Source organism: Pangasianodon hypophthalmus, chromosome 26, assembly GCF_027358585.1.
Source record: "Pangasianodon hypophthalmus isolate fPanHyp1 chromosome 26, fPanHyp1.pri, whole genome shotgun sequence".
Taxonomy (NCBI): Eukaryota; Metazoa; Chordata; class Actinopteri; order Siluriformes; family Pangasiidae; genus Pangasianodon; species Pangasianodon hypophthalmus.
The window spans coordinates 11742859-11760355 of record NC_069735.1 but is presented as its reverse complement, the minus strand read 5'-3'; the positions used below and the strand labels follow the sequence as shown (position 1 = coordinate 11760355).

Below are 17497 nucleotides of genomic sequence, written 5' to 3'. Positions count from 1 at the left end.
AGGGAGGAAGGAAGGAAATGACTGACGAAGAGCGGGAAAAGTGGTGACATCATCGTTTCTGCCGTAGATCAATCTGATCCACTCACTCACATGCACTCTCACTGATTGGCTATCGAGGACACATATTCATGCAGGACAGTGTGTCTGTCTCCAACTCAAGAACATGCAGAACTGGAACAATGAAGCTTTTCCCCATGAGACCTGCTTTTATTATAACAAAGATTGATTTTTTATAAACATATACATTTAGAACATGGTTCCGTGATACATTGTATGTATCTGTGATAACTGCAGAAAGCTACTTGAGCTCCGGTGCTGTTTGATCCAGCGTTCTTCTTCTTTCTTTCTTTGTCCTTTTTAATCAGGAAAACACACACTGTAGGTTGGGTTTTGGAGTTTCTGCTCCTTTCAGAACTCAGAGTCATCCCAAAATAGATCTAACTCACTAAATAAAAGTATGCACACTTCGAAATAATTAAAGGGGAAAGTAAAATGATGCTATGCTTAAATGCCAGTATAGATAACGCACACAGAGTGCGTGCATGTCTTGGTTTTGCTGAAAGACAGACATTCATGGTCAAAATGGGCGGAGCTAATTCATTCTTGATCATGTGACATGACCACTAGCCTTTCTCTTCTCTTCTTCAGCAGTATAACAGTTTTGCTTCATGAACTGAACCGTGCTAGCAACTCAGTACTCAGCTTTTTTTCGCCTTTAAGCTCCGCCTATATTGACACAGAGACGCCAGTCACTCAGCAAATTCGGGCCTGCAGGAGTGTGTAGCACCATCACATGAAGAAGTAAATCTTCACGCTCTTGCATGACACAGTAATGAAATGTCAGTGATGACACGGCATGACGTGAATGACCCTCGGTGAATCTGTTCTGAAACTGTTTTGAATTATCTTTGTTGAAATCTGACCAGGAAATCCCATATAGTTGCTAAAACATAATCACATCACCAGAGAAAGACAAAGATGAGACAAAGACTAAAGGTTTGAGGATGTTCGCTCCAGGCTAGTAGTGTCTTAGTCTGTCCACAGAGTGAATATCGGGTCAGACAGCAGATTGTAGGTGTGTGTTTACTCCAGCTCCACCAGCAGATCTCCCTCACCAACTGTCTCCCCAGCTTTACAGTGTACACTCTTAACCTGAGGGGAGAGAAACACACACACACACACACACACACACGGTTGTGTAACTTGGCCAACTGAACCCCTTCAACCTTAAACATCCTCAAGATTTTAAGTAATATTAATATTATGCAATTAATTCAATGTATAACTTTTGTTCTTATTATTACTGCTACATGGCATTACCATGCGTCCTGGGTGATCCGATCAGAAGTGAACAGCGTAAAGTACAGGTGTGAATGGGATCTAATGTGTCTCGGGGAAACACTATGATCTGATCACTCAAACCATTTTTTTGTGATGCATATGATCACATAACATTTGTAGACTTTGGAAATCGCACTGAACGTTAGAGCTCTAAACCACTAGGCTAATGGATTAAAATGATGCAAGTGGCTGAACACCAGTGAAACAAGATTCCTCATTTCCGTTTGGACCGAGGATTCTGTGCAAAGTAAAAAGACTCTTATTGAAAACTGAGCAGTTTACAAGGCTATTGCGCAGAAAATGGCTACAGCCAAACCGGGCTACAATCTCTGTCTCAATCTCAGTGAAGGTGTGGCCTCTGTGCTGGTCTGAGTGAAGGAGGTGTGGCCTCTCTGTCATTCTCAGTGAAGGAGACATGGCCTCTGTGTCTGTCAATCTCAGTGAAGGTGTGGCCTCTGTGCCTGCCAGTCACAGAGAAGAAGGCATGGCCTCTGTCTGTGTCAGTCTCAGTGAAGAAGATGTGGCCTCTGTGCCTGTCAGTCACAGAGAAGAAGGCGTGGCCTCTGTCTGTGTCAGTCTCAGTGAAGAAGATGTGGCCTCTGTGCCTGTCAGTCTCAGAGAAGAAGGTGTGGCCTCTGTGTGTGTCAGTCTCAGTGAAGAAGGCGTGGCCTCTGTCTGTGTCAGTCTCAGTGAAGAAGGCGTGGCCTCTGTGTGTGTCAGTCTCAGTGAAGAAGGTGTGGCCTCTGTGTGTGTCAGTCTCAGTGAAGAAGGTGTGGCCTCTGTGTGTGTCAGTCTCAGTGAAGAAGGCGTGGCCTCTGTCTGTGTCTGTCTCAGTGAAGAAGGTGTGGCCTCTGTGCCTGCCAGTCACAGAGAAGAAGGCATGGCCTCTGTCTGTGTCTGTCTCAGTGAAGAAGGTGTGGCCTCTGTGCCTGCCAGTCACATAGAAGAAGGCATGGCCTCTGTCTGTGTCAGTCTCAGTGAAGAAGGTGTGGCCTCTGTGTGTGTCAGTCTCAGTGAAGAAGATGTGGCCTCTGTGCCTGTCAGTCACAGAGAAGAAGGCGTGGCCTCTGTGTGTGTCAGTCACAGAGAAGAAGGCATGGCCTCTGTCTGTGTCAGTCTCAGTGAAGAAGGTGTGGCCTCTGTGTGTGTCAGTCTCAGTGAAGGAGGCGTGGCCTCTGTGTGTGTCAGTCTCAGTGAAGAAGGTGTGGCCTCTGTGTGTGTCAGTCTCAGTGAAGGAGGCGTGGCCTCTGTGTGTGTCAGTCTCAGTGAAGAAGGTGTGGCCTCTGTGTGTGTCAGTCTCAGTGAAGGAGGCATGGCCTCTGTGTCAGTCTCAGTGAAGGAGGCGTGGCCTCTGTGTGTGTCAGTCTCAGTGAAGAAGGTGTGGCCTCTGTGTGTGTCAGTCTCAGTGAAGGAGGCGTGGCCTCTGTGTCAGTCTCAGTGAAGGAGGCGTGGCCTCTGTGTCAGTCTTGGTGGAGAAGGTGTGGCCTCTGTGTGTGTCAGTTCCAATGCAGGAGGCTCGCATTTCACTGAATCTCTGGCCTTTTACACATATATTTCATGCATCAGATCACTCATTTACATACTGAGATATGCATCACGCAATTAGAGAGAAATAACTTCACACATCAGCAGATGGAGTCGAGCAGATGGTGCATTCCTTTGTCTTTCTGTCTCTTGTCTTGTTCCTCGTCTCTGTAAGGTAGTTCAGTGTGGCTCGGTAGAAGAGGACGTTCTATATGTCATGCTGATTAATCGAGCAGACTGGTACTGAGGTGGATCATGTATCATGATCTGTGTGCTGGAGGGTATGAGTAAGTGTGTGGGTGACTGACTGGGAGAGAGTGTGTGTGTGTTAGTGAATGAGTGTGTGTGTGCTCACCTTGGCGGTTTTGGCAGCGGTCATGCTGTTCTGCATCTTCATCGCTTCAATCACACAGATCTCTTGCCCCTCTGCAACCTGCAAGCGCACACAAACACACACACACACAACAAATTTTAGCCCTCTGAGGTGCTTTACTTTGGCATGTGTCCTTGCTGGTGTAGTCAATCCCATAATCCTGTTCACGAAGGACCAAACTATCGCTCCAATTGAGGAGTACATTCCTATTTACAAATATAAGTGAAGAGTTATATTTGTGTAGCTAATAGTCCTATCTGTGTTTGTGTTTGTGTTTGTGTTGCTCGAGTTGTTCTGTGGTTAAAATTAACTAGCTAATGTAACTCAGCCTGACAGTTTACGTAGCTAGATTTTATAGCTAGCTATCTAGCTATTATTCAGTGTGAAGTATAGTTGGTGCAAGTCCAGCTAAAAATTCTGTCCAATGCAGTATAGTTTTTATTCCAAATCCAGACGTATTGGTACCCTGATCAAGTACGTCTGTATGTTTCCTATCGCATAATGGAAAGTAGCGTTGCATTATTATTGTTGTATTATTAAGTATTATTATTGGCTTGTGGAGATGGTGGGCGTGGCATCCATTCCCACATGATTTTTGAACAGTATTCTTCAAGCTTTGACTAATCTTTTAATCTGCATTTGGTTTAATGTGAAATGACTTAAAGCAGGCAACCAGATGTAATTTCCTGGCTTTTATTTTTTAAATCATTGCACGTGATTAGATTGTAATCAGACGCTACTGAAGGACGGTGTGATGTACAGTACAGTAGAAAAGGTAATGTCCTAAACTGGATACTATCATTAGAAATAGTACCTAAGTATATGAAGTAACAAATTGTGCTGTACTATTTTAAAACAGCATTCGGTTGTTGCAATTTGAGATGCAGCCCCTACCGTTTTCTCAACATGACAGTCATTTGACAACACACACACATGCAAATGAAGGGCTCTAAGTAGTGCTGGTTCATGTGATTGGGATCTGATTCGATAAACTCCATCTCTGTCTGAGGGAATGAAAGCATTAATGACTTCCTCCTGAGCTCCATCAAATAAATGTCAACATTACATTTACCCCATCAATCAGGCTTTCTACAGATGAGCAATATGGACAAACAGTGTGTGCGCGTGTGTGTGTTCTGTGTAAATGTTTGTGTGTCGGTGTGTATGTTTATCACGTATCTGTGTTTTAAATGTAGACTACACTGTATGCACAGTACCTATAGACTACAACATAACCATGCTTGTGTGAGAGTAATCAACCTTTGAGCACTTAGCAGCTGTGTGTGTGTGTGTGTGTGTGTGTGTGCGGGGCTGCGGCTACGGCTACATGAGGGCAATATTACTGTAAGAGGGCAGAGCCTGCTGTAATGTATTAAGTGGAGCCAAACAGTCTGAGTCCAGCATATAGATGACATACTTCCTTTGTGCATCAGCATGCCTTCAATCCAAGCTGACAGCCCCACAAACACACACACAAAAGTGCATTTCTAGACACACAATCAGACACAGACTGGGTATACATTGTATAAGCTAAGACCACCAACACACACACACACACACACACACACACACAATCATGTCTTCATGTTAAAGCTTACACTTCACTAACGTTTTCACGTATATGTGTAAGCTCCCCTGACAAAAAAAAACAGTTCCATGTGTCATTTCTTCTCTAATACCTGGTTCTGTCTCTGCTCATCTATCATAATTAGAGGGTATCGGTGTTTTGTGATACTTCCTGATCATTTCAGTCCTCTCTTCCACTGACTGGGTGCAATTCAGCTGGATATTCTGGTCTATTTCAGTGTTTCACTTGCTGTTCTAAATAATCTCTCGGGTTATTTTGGAGGCAAGTCAAACTGTCGCAGTGTTTCATCATGCTCATCCAACACGTCACACACAGATTTAACCCTGTGCACCTTATACTCATCATCCTGGAACGTAAGCATGTCAGTGATGCTCAACAAACTGACCATCTGCTTTGATGCTAAATTACATTTGTCCAGCTGACTGAGCTTTTGATATTGTACAATAATGGATGTGTGATGTGTGGAGAAAAAAAAAAAAACAAAAAAAAAAAAACAAAGAGGGAGGACATTTCTACAATATATGCCCTGCAAACATCAGCAAACTCACAGTGATTCTGTTATAAACAACTCTATGCATCATGACGTCTCAGATTCAGAGAGGTTTTTGTGTGAGTGTGTGAGCTGCAGAAATTTGAGTCGTTCTGGATATTTGATCTGATGAACAAGAAGAGAAAATAATGGCTAAATGTAATACACAAAATGTTTTAAAGTAGACATTTATATAGATATCTAGTCATTTATTGAGCACCGGCTCTATGTTTTCTGTGCTCTGATGATGGCTTTGTGATTGAAACAGATCTACACTTGAAACAGAAGTATCAATTTCTCTTTGATTATGAATAAAATGTGTGCAAGTGCTCTGAAAGAACTATTAACACAATAATGTAGAACAAACTATACACTTGAAAATAGGCTGAGAATGATATTTTGGCCAAAACGAACCCTCCAAGAGTGAATTAGCGGCTTTGGACCGCTAAATAAAATGTGCTGAATAAAAAAGCCACAGTGTCAGTGATGCCTCAGCACCACTGCTGCAGTCTGTCTCAGTTTATGTTCAATTCCATGGTGGTTAAATTAAATATCTATATGTTTTCATGCTACTCAGGGTTTATGCTGCTTTCCTTCTTTTTTTGTTGACACACATGAACAGGAGCGTTGTGAATATTAACAGCGCCGCCTTGTGGAGAATCTTCAGCCTGCTCAGTGTAAGTGAGATGCATCAGGTACTTTATTTTGCTTTTTAATTCACTCATTTTAACAGGAAAGCTACAGACATTAGGTTCACTGAGCACCTGAGTATGTGACGTTAATGATCAGCTTCCTGTCTTTACTGACTTCCCAAAGCAGGAAGTTCAGCCGTGCTATAACATGGACATGTGAGGGTAACGTGCACTGATCTAGCAGGCTGGTGGTCTTTTGCCTAAGATCAAGTGTAACTCGCACTCGGTGTATATTTATGTTTTTACCGTATCGCCGGCTTTGACAGAAACGGCCACGACAGTCCCGGGCATAGGAGATCTCAGGATGCTGCTGGAGTCTTCTGGAACCTTCTCAGGCATGTGCTTATTGAGGGACGCTGCCAGCTTACTCAAAACACGCACCTTAAACTGAACACACAGACAGTGCACGTTAAATACCCACACACATACACAATAAACACTCGCTTCTCTTCACACATTCACACATGAGTAGCTGGACACAATTGGAATTTTCTATGAACAATGTTCCTGATTCACTGTAAAATTATATTACAGAAGTGCTACTAAAATGTTTCTTTAAAATTCTGAATCCCCCAAATTTCTTTGAATGATTTATTATTATCTTATATAATTGCTTTACATGGTATGGAAGACAAAATACTGCTTTATCTAAACAAACAAACAAACAAACAATAAATAAATAAATGGGACAGAAATGTAGCCGCTAATAAATAAGTTGGACAGTCAACTTGTCAGAAAAAAAAAAAAAAATTAATTAAATTTAAATAAATAGAACAGAAACATACAAATTAATAAATAATCTGCAGTGTGAGCAAAATTTATTTTAAATGAATAGGATAGAAATATAGAAGTTTGGATAGTTGGTATATCAGGATAAATCAAACCAAAACAATAAACATAAATAAATAAAACTGAAATTAATTTAGAAATTAAAAGCAATTTGCATTGTCAGCACATCAGAAAAAAATAAAACAAAAATAACAATTAAATTTAATTAAATGAGATAGAATTGCAGAAATTAATAAATAATTATGATAAGCAACATATGAGGGAAAAAATTAATTTAAATAATAAACAAAATTCAATTTAAATAAATGGGATAGAAATGGAAATTAATCATTTGAACAGACAGCATCTCTCTCTCTCTCTCTCTCTCTCTCACACTCACACACACACACACACACACACACACACACACACACACACACACACAATAAAGACATCTGCAGTGACTTCCCAAAATCTGCAGGACACATGCGCACACAGATACTCGCTCTCTCGCTCTCTCATTAATAACATGGCTCCTGCTGACCTCAGCAGAAGTGACCCTGAACTCTTTCACATGGCAGTGCTCCAGTGTGCCTGTAGATGGCGCTCACCTCACTCCCACCACACACAGCTGAACATCTACACACACATCACAGTCACGAAGGGCTCGGAGGCTCTGACAGAGAACACACTGATTCAATTAGACTGAGAACAGCTCAGCTCTCCACACTCAGAGTGGATGAAAAGCTCTCTCTCTCTCTCTCTCTCTCTCACACACACACACACACACACACACACACACACGAATACTGCACATAATAGTCATTAATGGAGAGCTATTAGCTATAACAGGCTGCTTGGAGAGAGAGAGAGAGAGAGAGAGAGAGAGAGAGAGAGAGAGAGCACATTAGACAGACTGCACTGAAACAAGGCTAATTAGAGTGATGACATCATGAAGACCCACACAGAGAGCCTGGAAAAGGTTTTTAAATATACTTTCCACATACTCAGTTTTTGTTTCCCAAAGCTACTCAGTTAATGTTCAGGGAAGTGGCCTTCTGGATTTCAGCACTGAATGTCCACCATTTGACTTTTTTTGTTTTGTTTTTTAAATTAAGCAATTATTACATTTATTGTCATATGTTTTTACATGTGTTTCTATTCATTCAAACATAAATCTTCCTAAACCTTGTTTCTTTAAGATACAGTCCTTCTGAGGAAACGATATGAGTGCACAGGCTGATCACTTCTTTTACTGTAATGTGTCATAAAATATAAGAGCCAATCAGATTACAGTATGCAAATGCAGTTCATGCAATGCCAGGTTACCAGAGCAATGAGGTGGGCCTTGTCTAATCTGCATATTCATAAGATTTAGATTTATTGATGAGGGTAAATGTGTAGGCGCTTCTGTGCCTTCAAATATGTTTTTTGATTGTTGTCTAATAACATGTAATGTGGAACCGGAATGTTCTGGAGGCCAAACCACTGCATCAGTATTGTACTAGTTAAATAAATAAATAAATAAATAAATCTTTAATTTTCACATTTCTATGCCACATTTACACTTTATTTTATTGCAATTTTGGGTAAAGCAGTAATTTTGTCCTGCAAACCTAAAGCAATTATTCTAGATAAAACAAAATTAATTAAAAATAAAATACATTTGTGGTGAATTTTAAGCACTTTTTAAGCACTGAAATGCTAAACAAATTTCTAAAAAGCTGTTAAATAAAATCTAAATCTTTAGTGTGTTTCCATCAACTACTCATAAGTGAAGAGTTTGAAGGGTAGCAAAAAGGTGATGTCGTCAAAACAGCAGTGACAGCAGTAATGTTGAGATGAATAGATCTGTTCGCAGCACCTGTTATCACATCGCAGCTAAAACTTTTTAGGATATTTGAGGAAATTTATAAAGTTTCCCAGGTGAATGGAAATGACCCTGAACAGAGAACATAAGCTGTTTATCTTCAGGCTTTTACTAAACTGCGCTGACCCTGAGTCCTGTGTGTGTGTGTGCGTGGGTGCGTGCGTGCGTGCGTGTGTGTGTGTGTGTAGAGACCCCACACCCGGCCTCCACTGGCAGTGATGTCATCCTCTAATGAGGCTAATTTTAGCTGCGAGCTTGACACTTGCTCATTAATCACAGCTCTTGCAGAAACATCAGGAAGGTTCGGATGGGGAGGGAAGTGCCCTATTTCCCACAAATTCAACTGAGGAAGTCTTGCATCGTCCTGTATGACAGGTCAGGCAAGGTCACAAAGTTAGAGACCTCCACATGACCGCTGGGTCACGGTTCCTGCGCTACAGTAGTAGTTCATTATCGCTATTACTGAATTCATTTGGAACCAGGATGATGTGATGCTGCTGTCAAGGCAAAAACGTCACATCACAATACCGGAAGATGGTTCATGATGCACGTTTTTACATTTTTAATTATTTTCTATTCAGAGATATAAAAAATTCAACATGAGAAATTATTGTATTTGTTACTGTGAGTAGCAATGGAGTTGGAGCAATAAAAGAATTGAAGAAACCGTAATACTGTCAAAAAAGTGTATTATGAAATAATCACAATATCATGACCCCTATGACCCCTAGTGATCATAGTGAACATCACAGCACCTTGGATTTACATTTATATATACATTTCTAAATCCAGGAACTGATTTGATCTTTCTCAGAGTTGATACATTATTTAACTCATTTTGGCAAAAACATCCTAACTGGCCCCTGAAAGCACAAAGGAAGTATCATTTTGGCATTTTTCAAGAACTGGCCTACTTTTACAGCCGTTTCCATTCTTACAGGGGTCACACGGGCACCTGAGTGGGAGTGGAGGTCCCATGTGTAATGAGGGGAAACCCTAAAAACTGTTAAAATCTCAGCAGGCTCCCACTGTCCCGCCGGAGAACCGGACAGAAGCCAATGAGCGCGGCCTGGGTGACCCCAAACCGCACAGAATGACCGGAAACCGCTCCTGTGGTAGCGTTTAGCACACTAGCACTTTGAGCCGAGCCGCTAACAGTTAGCGGCATCTTTAAAGAGCGGCCCACACGCTGAGCACACACATGCGCGGCACCTCTACACTCTTCCTGTATGGTGTGTTTTTAATGCTGTTTGTTTGCTTAGGTTTCAGGCTGGTTCGACGCGATGCCGGTTATTGTTTGGGTCAGATCGGAGCGGGGCATCATGGGTGGCACGCAGTGATTTGTGGAGGTGTTTTGGACACCTGGACTAGCTGAGGAGCTCTGTGTACTGTGTACAGGGTGTTGACTGTGAGAGAGTTATGTATGGGTGTGTATGAGGACAGGATACACACCCCAGTGAGCCACACAATACACATCCTACAACCAAGTCCTCTGTCCTGAAGACTCTCCCACGGAGGAAAACGTATTGCGACAGTGTAGTTGCACTGGAGACTCCTTCCATAAATATTATAAGCATCAACTTACAGTAAGATTATACAGGTTTTTTCATTAAATAACAATAGTCCACCATACAAGTCCCTGTAAATTAGCTGTTACTATAGAAACAATGTATTTGAGTATAATTTACCTTGCATAGCTGCTGCTATACAACATTAATCAATGCCAGAGCAGGTCCAGATATACAGTATATTGTTAACACATGTAAATTAAGAATAATTCTTATGCTGAATGTTTTGTCATCATAACTAAGGTTTTTGGCACAAATAGAAACTTCCTTAGACATTCTGAATGCACCAGTCGTTGGAAATATATAGACCAGAGTGATCTTGAATCCTCAAATCTGACTGGTCAGAAGGTGTTGGGTAATTTTGTATAACAGCAGATCTGACAGTAATGCTGCTATAAGGTAAGTGATAACAGGAACTAACTTGTCTTAAGGATGTTCCACAATATTAAACGCAATTGCAGATGGTTAAAGAACATGTGTTCATTAATTAATTAAAAATAGTAATGTTTGGCAAATTGTTGTGGTATAATAGGAAAAAAATACTTTGGGATAATCCCGTCATGGATTATTTTCCTGTAACAGCATGTCCTGCCCTGTTTTACTCATTACTTATCAATATTTTCCCATTACCTATTGTCCCAGGCTTATTCATCCGCAGACTGACGGCTTTGAGGGAGGAGCTTACTGTACTGAAATATACTGATTAGCAAATGGTTTAGCTAACCAGCAATTATTAAAGCTTGTTTTATACAAGAAACAGTGCAGTATGACTGGCAAGATGTGAGGTGGAAACAAGGTGTATTAATGTGTTTTCTATGTGCTCTTACTGTCATGCTGCTCTACACACAGGGTTACATTATACTTTGCTCATGTGAAGATGGTTAAAAAAAAACATCAGCACAGGCTCCCAACCCTGGTCCTGCGCATTTTAGTGTTTCTGCAGGACCGGGGGTTCTCCAGGACCAAGGCTGGGAACCTGTAACCTACAGTACTGTTTATATTCATATTCACGCCACATAGAGTGTGTTAGAGTGTGTGAAGGTGGTATTAATGAACCAGACTTACCGACGTGCCCAGATACTGCAGTGTGATCTCGCCTGCAGCGTTACGGGATAGACACTGAAACAAGAAACAGCCAGTCACAAAATACACACTGTGTCTGTGGATATGAGAGATGGAATATTTGATGGAAGAGTGTGTGTGTGTGTGTGTGTGTGTGTGTTCACCTGTAGAACTCTGTGGTTGCCGTTAATGGTGAGGGGCAGAAGTGCAGAGGCCAGATTCCACTCTCCAGACACATTCACTTTCTCTCCATCAATCTCCACCTACACACACACACACACACACACACACACACACACACACACAAAGAGCAATAGGGGTCAGCATGTGGTACTAGAATGAAATTCAGTATCAGTGTCAACAGTAAAGAGAGTGTGTATTAGACTGTTCTCACAGGTGTTTGATTCTGTGTGTGTGTGTGTGTGTGTGTGTGTGTGTTCAAACTTTACTTGCTTAACAGGTTTAGTGTTCAAATGCATTTGAGCCTAATAAGAAACAGACAGAACAAACATCAGCAGTAGAGCTACACTAAGCGTTCGTATCGCATAAACCACTGAAGATGAATCTTTTCACTTTCTGGAGCAAAGAAAATCACTAGGATGCAACATCAATTTTATCACAAACTTTACATTTGATTACATTTTAGAATTTTACACATAGTAAATAAACTGGACAGCTGAAGATTAGAAAAAGACCAGGCAACGTTTTCCAAACCTTCAACTATCCTGTGCTCAATGTAGCCTCAGATTCATGTTCTTGGCTAACTGGGAACCCGATCTGATCATCTGCTGTTGTAGCTCATCCACCTCAAAGCTGACATTTTGTGCATTCTGAGCTGCTTTTCTGCTCATCATGAGTGTAAAGAGAGGTTATTTGAGTTACCATAGTCTTCTTGGCAGTTCGAACCAGTCTAAACATTTTCCTCCGACATCTCTTGTTAACAAATAAATGTTATCAAATGTTAACAAAGAAATGCTGCTCATTGAAAGTTTTTTTTTTTGGACCATTCTGTGTAACTGTTGTACATTAAAATCCCAGGAAACTTCTGAAATACTCAAACCAGCCCATCAAACTCAACCATGCCACAAAGTCACAGAGATCACATTACTTCTCAATTCTGATGTTTGATGTGAACATTAACTTATTTTTTTTATTAGAAAATCCATACTACGTGAAAATAAATTGTGCTACAAAAGAGCCCTATTCTGAACATGGGATGAACATGGGATCTATTGCCAGTGAATACATAAATATTCTGTAAATTTGAATAATAAATTTATTCTGACAGCCCTAGTGAGTTTGTGTGCGTGTTTGTGTGATACAAAAGAATGCAAGAATGATGGACATCTGGAGCACGATCACATTCACCCCAGTCCACCTGATGCCTTTAAGGAAAAAAAAAAAAATCAGGAGCTCTGGTTTAAACCCAATCCCGTCCCATCTGCACCTTCTCACACACACAAAGCAAACTTGAAAACAGTAACAGAAGAGGAGGGGGAGCTCACTTTCAACCCAGAACCACTTGTCTAAACAACAGTACAGATCTTTCCCTGTCAGTGGCCATCTAAACCCCTCAGGACCACAGAGTCTTCAGAAGCAGGGGGTCCGGGTTTGAAGTGGCGTCCTGCAGCGAACATTACAGCCCCATTCAACGTTACACGTCTCAGGAGGAGAGAGGTGAGGTGGGATCAGGTCTCCACGAGCACATGGTACTCTTTCCACCATATTACAATATTTATCATTGCATGATTAAGCATATTAATTGATTTACTGATCGATTAAACAACTGACTATGATACTGATGAGCTTAGCTAAGAGAAGCTATTTTCTGATTACGTAAACCGTTTGTGATAAATACCATGATTACAAAATTGATTAAAAAAAAATCCCACATCATTTTAGCCATCGTTATGTGGCTCTGATACAAGTACTCATCATTTACAAGGCAAGGAACTGACCCCAGATCAGCCCTCTGCACTCACTTTGATGGACGTGAGCCCAGGAGTGTCGGTCCACAGCTGGGAAAAACGATAGGGCTTGACGGAAATGACATTTATATGGGTCAACTGTGTACAGCTGATCTAGGATCAGAGTCTGCCATTAAACCCCACTTAATCTGATTACATGAACGACGGGGCGATGATCCCAGATCTGCAAAGGTCCTCTGAGCTCCCTGATCCATATGGAGCCCCGAGGGCATCCAAGAGTGAATGGCCACAGGTGTGCAAACACACAGTGACTGAGTGACACGCCAAGCTCCCAGAATTCCCTCTCGCACACTGCCTCTTCCTTATTCCTTCTCCAGCTGATCGAATAGAACGGGATGAGGGGTCAAGGCAACAAAGTACAAATTAGAAAAAAAGAAAAAGAAAGAAAGCGAGAGCTCCAATTGGATCCAATAAGTAAGAAATGGGCTGGGGGATGGTGTCATTTTGCTGCCACGACAACAACTTGAGCAACTCAAGTTATTTACATAAGTTTTAAAAGAAGACATAAACGGTGCAGCAGAGGTGGAATTTTACTGTTAAAAAATACATTTTGTTATCGTTGTTCAAAAGTAATCATTGATGGGGTGGTGTGAATCGGCTGTTCCCACCCTGAAGTGGACTATTTTCCAATAACAGCACATCCCGAAGTGTTTTATTCCTCTTATTTGACATTTAACAATGCTAACCATTTTTTTTTTATCTATTAAAGAACATCATGTTACATTTTCTATCCGTTAAAAGTTACATTTAATGTTGTGGTACATCCAAGTAACAGCTTAGTTCCTGTTATCACTTGCGTAATAACAGCCATAACAGCTGTTCCCTCGCCAGCTTCTTTCTGACACTGGAGACTCCTTCCATAAATGTTAAATAATTATCCTCAGAGAAAGCATCACCTTTTCAACAATTTCACACAGTTTTTATCCATTTATATGGATAACATATAAATATTTACATCTGCTATGGAAGTCCTTGTGTAAATTGTTACTATAGAAACAATAAGGTATTAGAACAAGCGCATTAATATAAACCTGTGATTTGAATTACAGCCAAAACTAATGTCAGAGCTGCTGTTATAAAACATTTATCAGCACTACAGTACTGTGGTATAATAGATAAATAAATAAAAGAAACAAATAAGTCTGATGAAACCGTTTATCTGTTGTTTTGTGTAAATTTGTTGTCTATCATGTCTCTGTGCTTTGTACAGATAGTAGAGTATTTCACTTTTATGGACCACAGCGAAGATCCTCTTACTATTATTTTAAGGCATTTAATTATAAACTGCTAGAAACGCAGGTTGGTGGAAAAGGGGGTACGAAAGGACACTCACTGTGTAGTTGGTTCCGGAGCGAGTTACATACAACATGTGAGCTCCTTTCTCCACCTCCACACACAGTTCCCATCTCTTCCTCTCCTGAACAGTGTTAGAGACTCTGCAAAACACACACACACACACAAAATTATATACAGAGTAGCGGTTTTGACACAAACACTAGTGTGGAGATAAATATTAAGCGGTCTGGATAACAGGCGCTTAGTAACCACGTCTCAGCATGTCACTAGTAGACATGGACTATCCAGCTGTTTTTAAGTACTAACAGGAAACAGTAATAGATAATGTACATAGTGTACTGTGTAATATATACACATCAGTGTCTCAAAATGTACTTTAAAGTGTTTTGTAATAAATCCCAGAACAGATGAGACTGTGTTAAGAGCTCCTATTTCTACACTGTAAAAAAAATAACACAGGTGAGAACTGAAGATGCGAAAGTAGAGAATGTTGGAAATATTCTGCGATGTACGATTAACCTGAGGAATTTCTTAGAGCCATTTGGTTTTTGGGTAATTTGGTTTTGTTGCTTTATCACATCATATCTTACTAGCATAAAATAAAGAAAATGTCAACAGAATTGCAGCTTGCATAGGATACAGTTAACTCTAGAAATATTGGCACCTCTGCCAATACATATATATATATATATATATATATGTGTGTGTGTGTGTGTGTGTGTGTGTGTGTGTGTGTGTGTGTGTGTGTGTGTGCGCAAGGGTGCCAATATTTCTAGAGTTATTCAATATTTTATATATATAAAATATATATTCAATATTTTTATATATAAAATATATAAAAATTCCCATGATGTTTTAGCCCAAACTCTTGTTGTGTCTGCAATGAACTTACATACTTGTACGTTGATAAACCTTTCAACAAGATAATGACCACAAATGTACACCCATTACCCTTTACTTCTTACAGAAAATGGTTGTCGGAAAATCAATATTTCATAATGACCATTTCTGTCTCTGAAGCTGAACCCTATTAAGACGTGTGATCTGAATTGAAGACAAAAATCCACACACACAAGAATGATAAAGCAGCTTAAAATGTTGAAGTCACTCAATAGTCCCTCTAAAAGTGTCTCCATCTTTGTTATGCATTAGAGGAAGACACTCAATGCTGTTCTCGCAGGGGAACGTTACAAATATTAAAGGTAAGGGTGCCAACAATTTTGGCAACATTTTTTTCCAGAAAAAAAGCAATATTAAGAGAACTGTTTCATGTTTTATTTGAGTATTGCTAAAGTAATACTATACAGTGCATCATTTGTTCAAATGCACTCAAAATAATCAGAGTTTAAGCTCACTTCTTATCATTCTGAAGGGTGCCAATAATTTTGGAGTTCAGCGTACAAATAAGTGCAAATCAAGGGTAAGATACTCCTGTAAATTCGGTCAGCTTGGAAATGAGACATAAGGTCTCGATCCCAGATGTAGGAAAGACAAACTTTCACTTGTTTATCTCAATAACAAAAGAAGCAGCACACAAAAAAACAGTGTCTGTCCCCTGCCTAATCCTTCCTCCCTGACTTCCTGCTTACAGAACAGCAACCTTACTGATGCTGGACACATGTAGAGCCACAACACACACACAAACACACACACACACACACCCTGCAGACACAGAGGGCATCGTTTGATTGACAGCTCCTCTGTTACCAGATCTAAAGTAAATCAATTAGTGGGAGAGTTTTTTTCCACTATGGTGGGCCACAGTCACTACAAAGAGAGCCACCCTGCCACACACACACACTCTCATGAATAACTTTAGAAAACGATCAAAAAAGTGGAGGCAGGGGAGAGGGAGAGATGTTTGGACAGATGGCTTGGTGGAGCGTGTGTTTTTTGGCCAGCGCTACAGATCTCAGAGAAAATAATGAAACTATTAGTAGAGTTAGTAACATGGAGAATGTCACAGTTTGCATTTTTATCCATATTAGGGATCAGGAGTCTGATCTTCAGCTCAGGATAGTACTAAACCCACAAAACACGGTGTTTAGGTTCATGAGACATGCATGAAAAAACAACCAAAGCCAAAGAGTGATGAAGTGTAGAAAGTGTAGAAAGCTTGTGCTTGGGATTTAATAAAGCAGATTGAAAAATTTACCTGCTTTAACACTGCTTTGTTGAATGCTTGATTCTGATTGGTCAGAAGGTGTTGATTAATCTTCTACTGCTCTGACAGTAGATCCAGCTGCAATGTTTATATTACAAACCTGTTCCAATACGTTATCATTTTTATAGTATCAGCTCAAGACAGGGACTTGTAGAGAGGATGCTCCACATAAATGCTACTTAAAACTATGTGTAATTATTGATATTGTTAAGTGTTCTGTAAGGAGACTTTTTATTTGGCATTTTTAGGAAGGAGTCTCCAGTGACTTTACTTTGAGGTAAAGTCTTCAAGACATAGAACTTTGCGCATTGTCCTTTCTCTACCATGACAAGCTGCATTACTTACATTACATTTAATGTTTAATGTAACTATAAATGGATAAAAAGTACATGTAGTTCTTTAATAAATTAAAAAATTGTAATCACCGGAAAATGATTGTATAAGAGAAATAAAATACTTCAGATGTGCGGTTATTGGAAAATAATCAACTGCAGGGTGGGAATATTTGCTCCATTTCATGTTAGGCCGCATCACAACACCCTGTCTTTGATCAAATCATATTAATCAACACCTCATGACCAATCAGAATGGAGAATTCAGCACTGTGGTATAACTTTTTAATGCTTTAAACTTGTGAAACTTTTTTAATTTTCTCGTCCCGTTCTCACGAGTTGTCATTTATAGGGAACAAAAAGGGGTTTCTATCTGATGGGCACCAAACAGCTCATAAATGC

General features: G+C 40.3%; 1 protein-coding gene across 1 annotated transcript in view; it reads right to left on the bottom strand.

The window, feature by feature from the left end:
- Positions 1-186: 186 nt before the first annotated feature.
- The window catches only part of pcca (propionyl-CoA carboxylase subunit alpha), a 46347-nt gene continuing 29036 nt past the window's right edge, over positions 187-17497 (bottom strand). Inside the window, exons 18-23 of the mRNA XM_034300197.2 lie at positions 14637-14739; positions 11480-11578; positions 11319-11372; positions 6294-6434; positions 3221-3298; positions 187-1152 (exon numbers count right to left, since the gene is read on the bottom strand). Of these exons, the coding sequence (XP_034156088.2) occupies positions 1084-1152; positions 3221-3298; positions 6294-6434; positions 11319-11372; positions 11480-11578; positions 14637-14739 (544 nt within the window). The 3' untranslated portion in view covers positions 187-1083. The remainder of the gene's footprint in view (positions 1153-3220; positions 3299-6293; positions 6435-11318; positions 11373-11479; positions 11579-14636; positions 14740-17497) is intronic.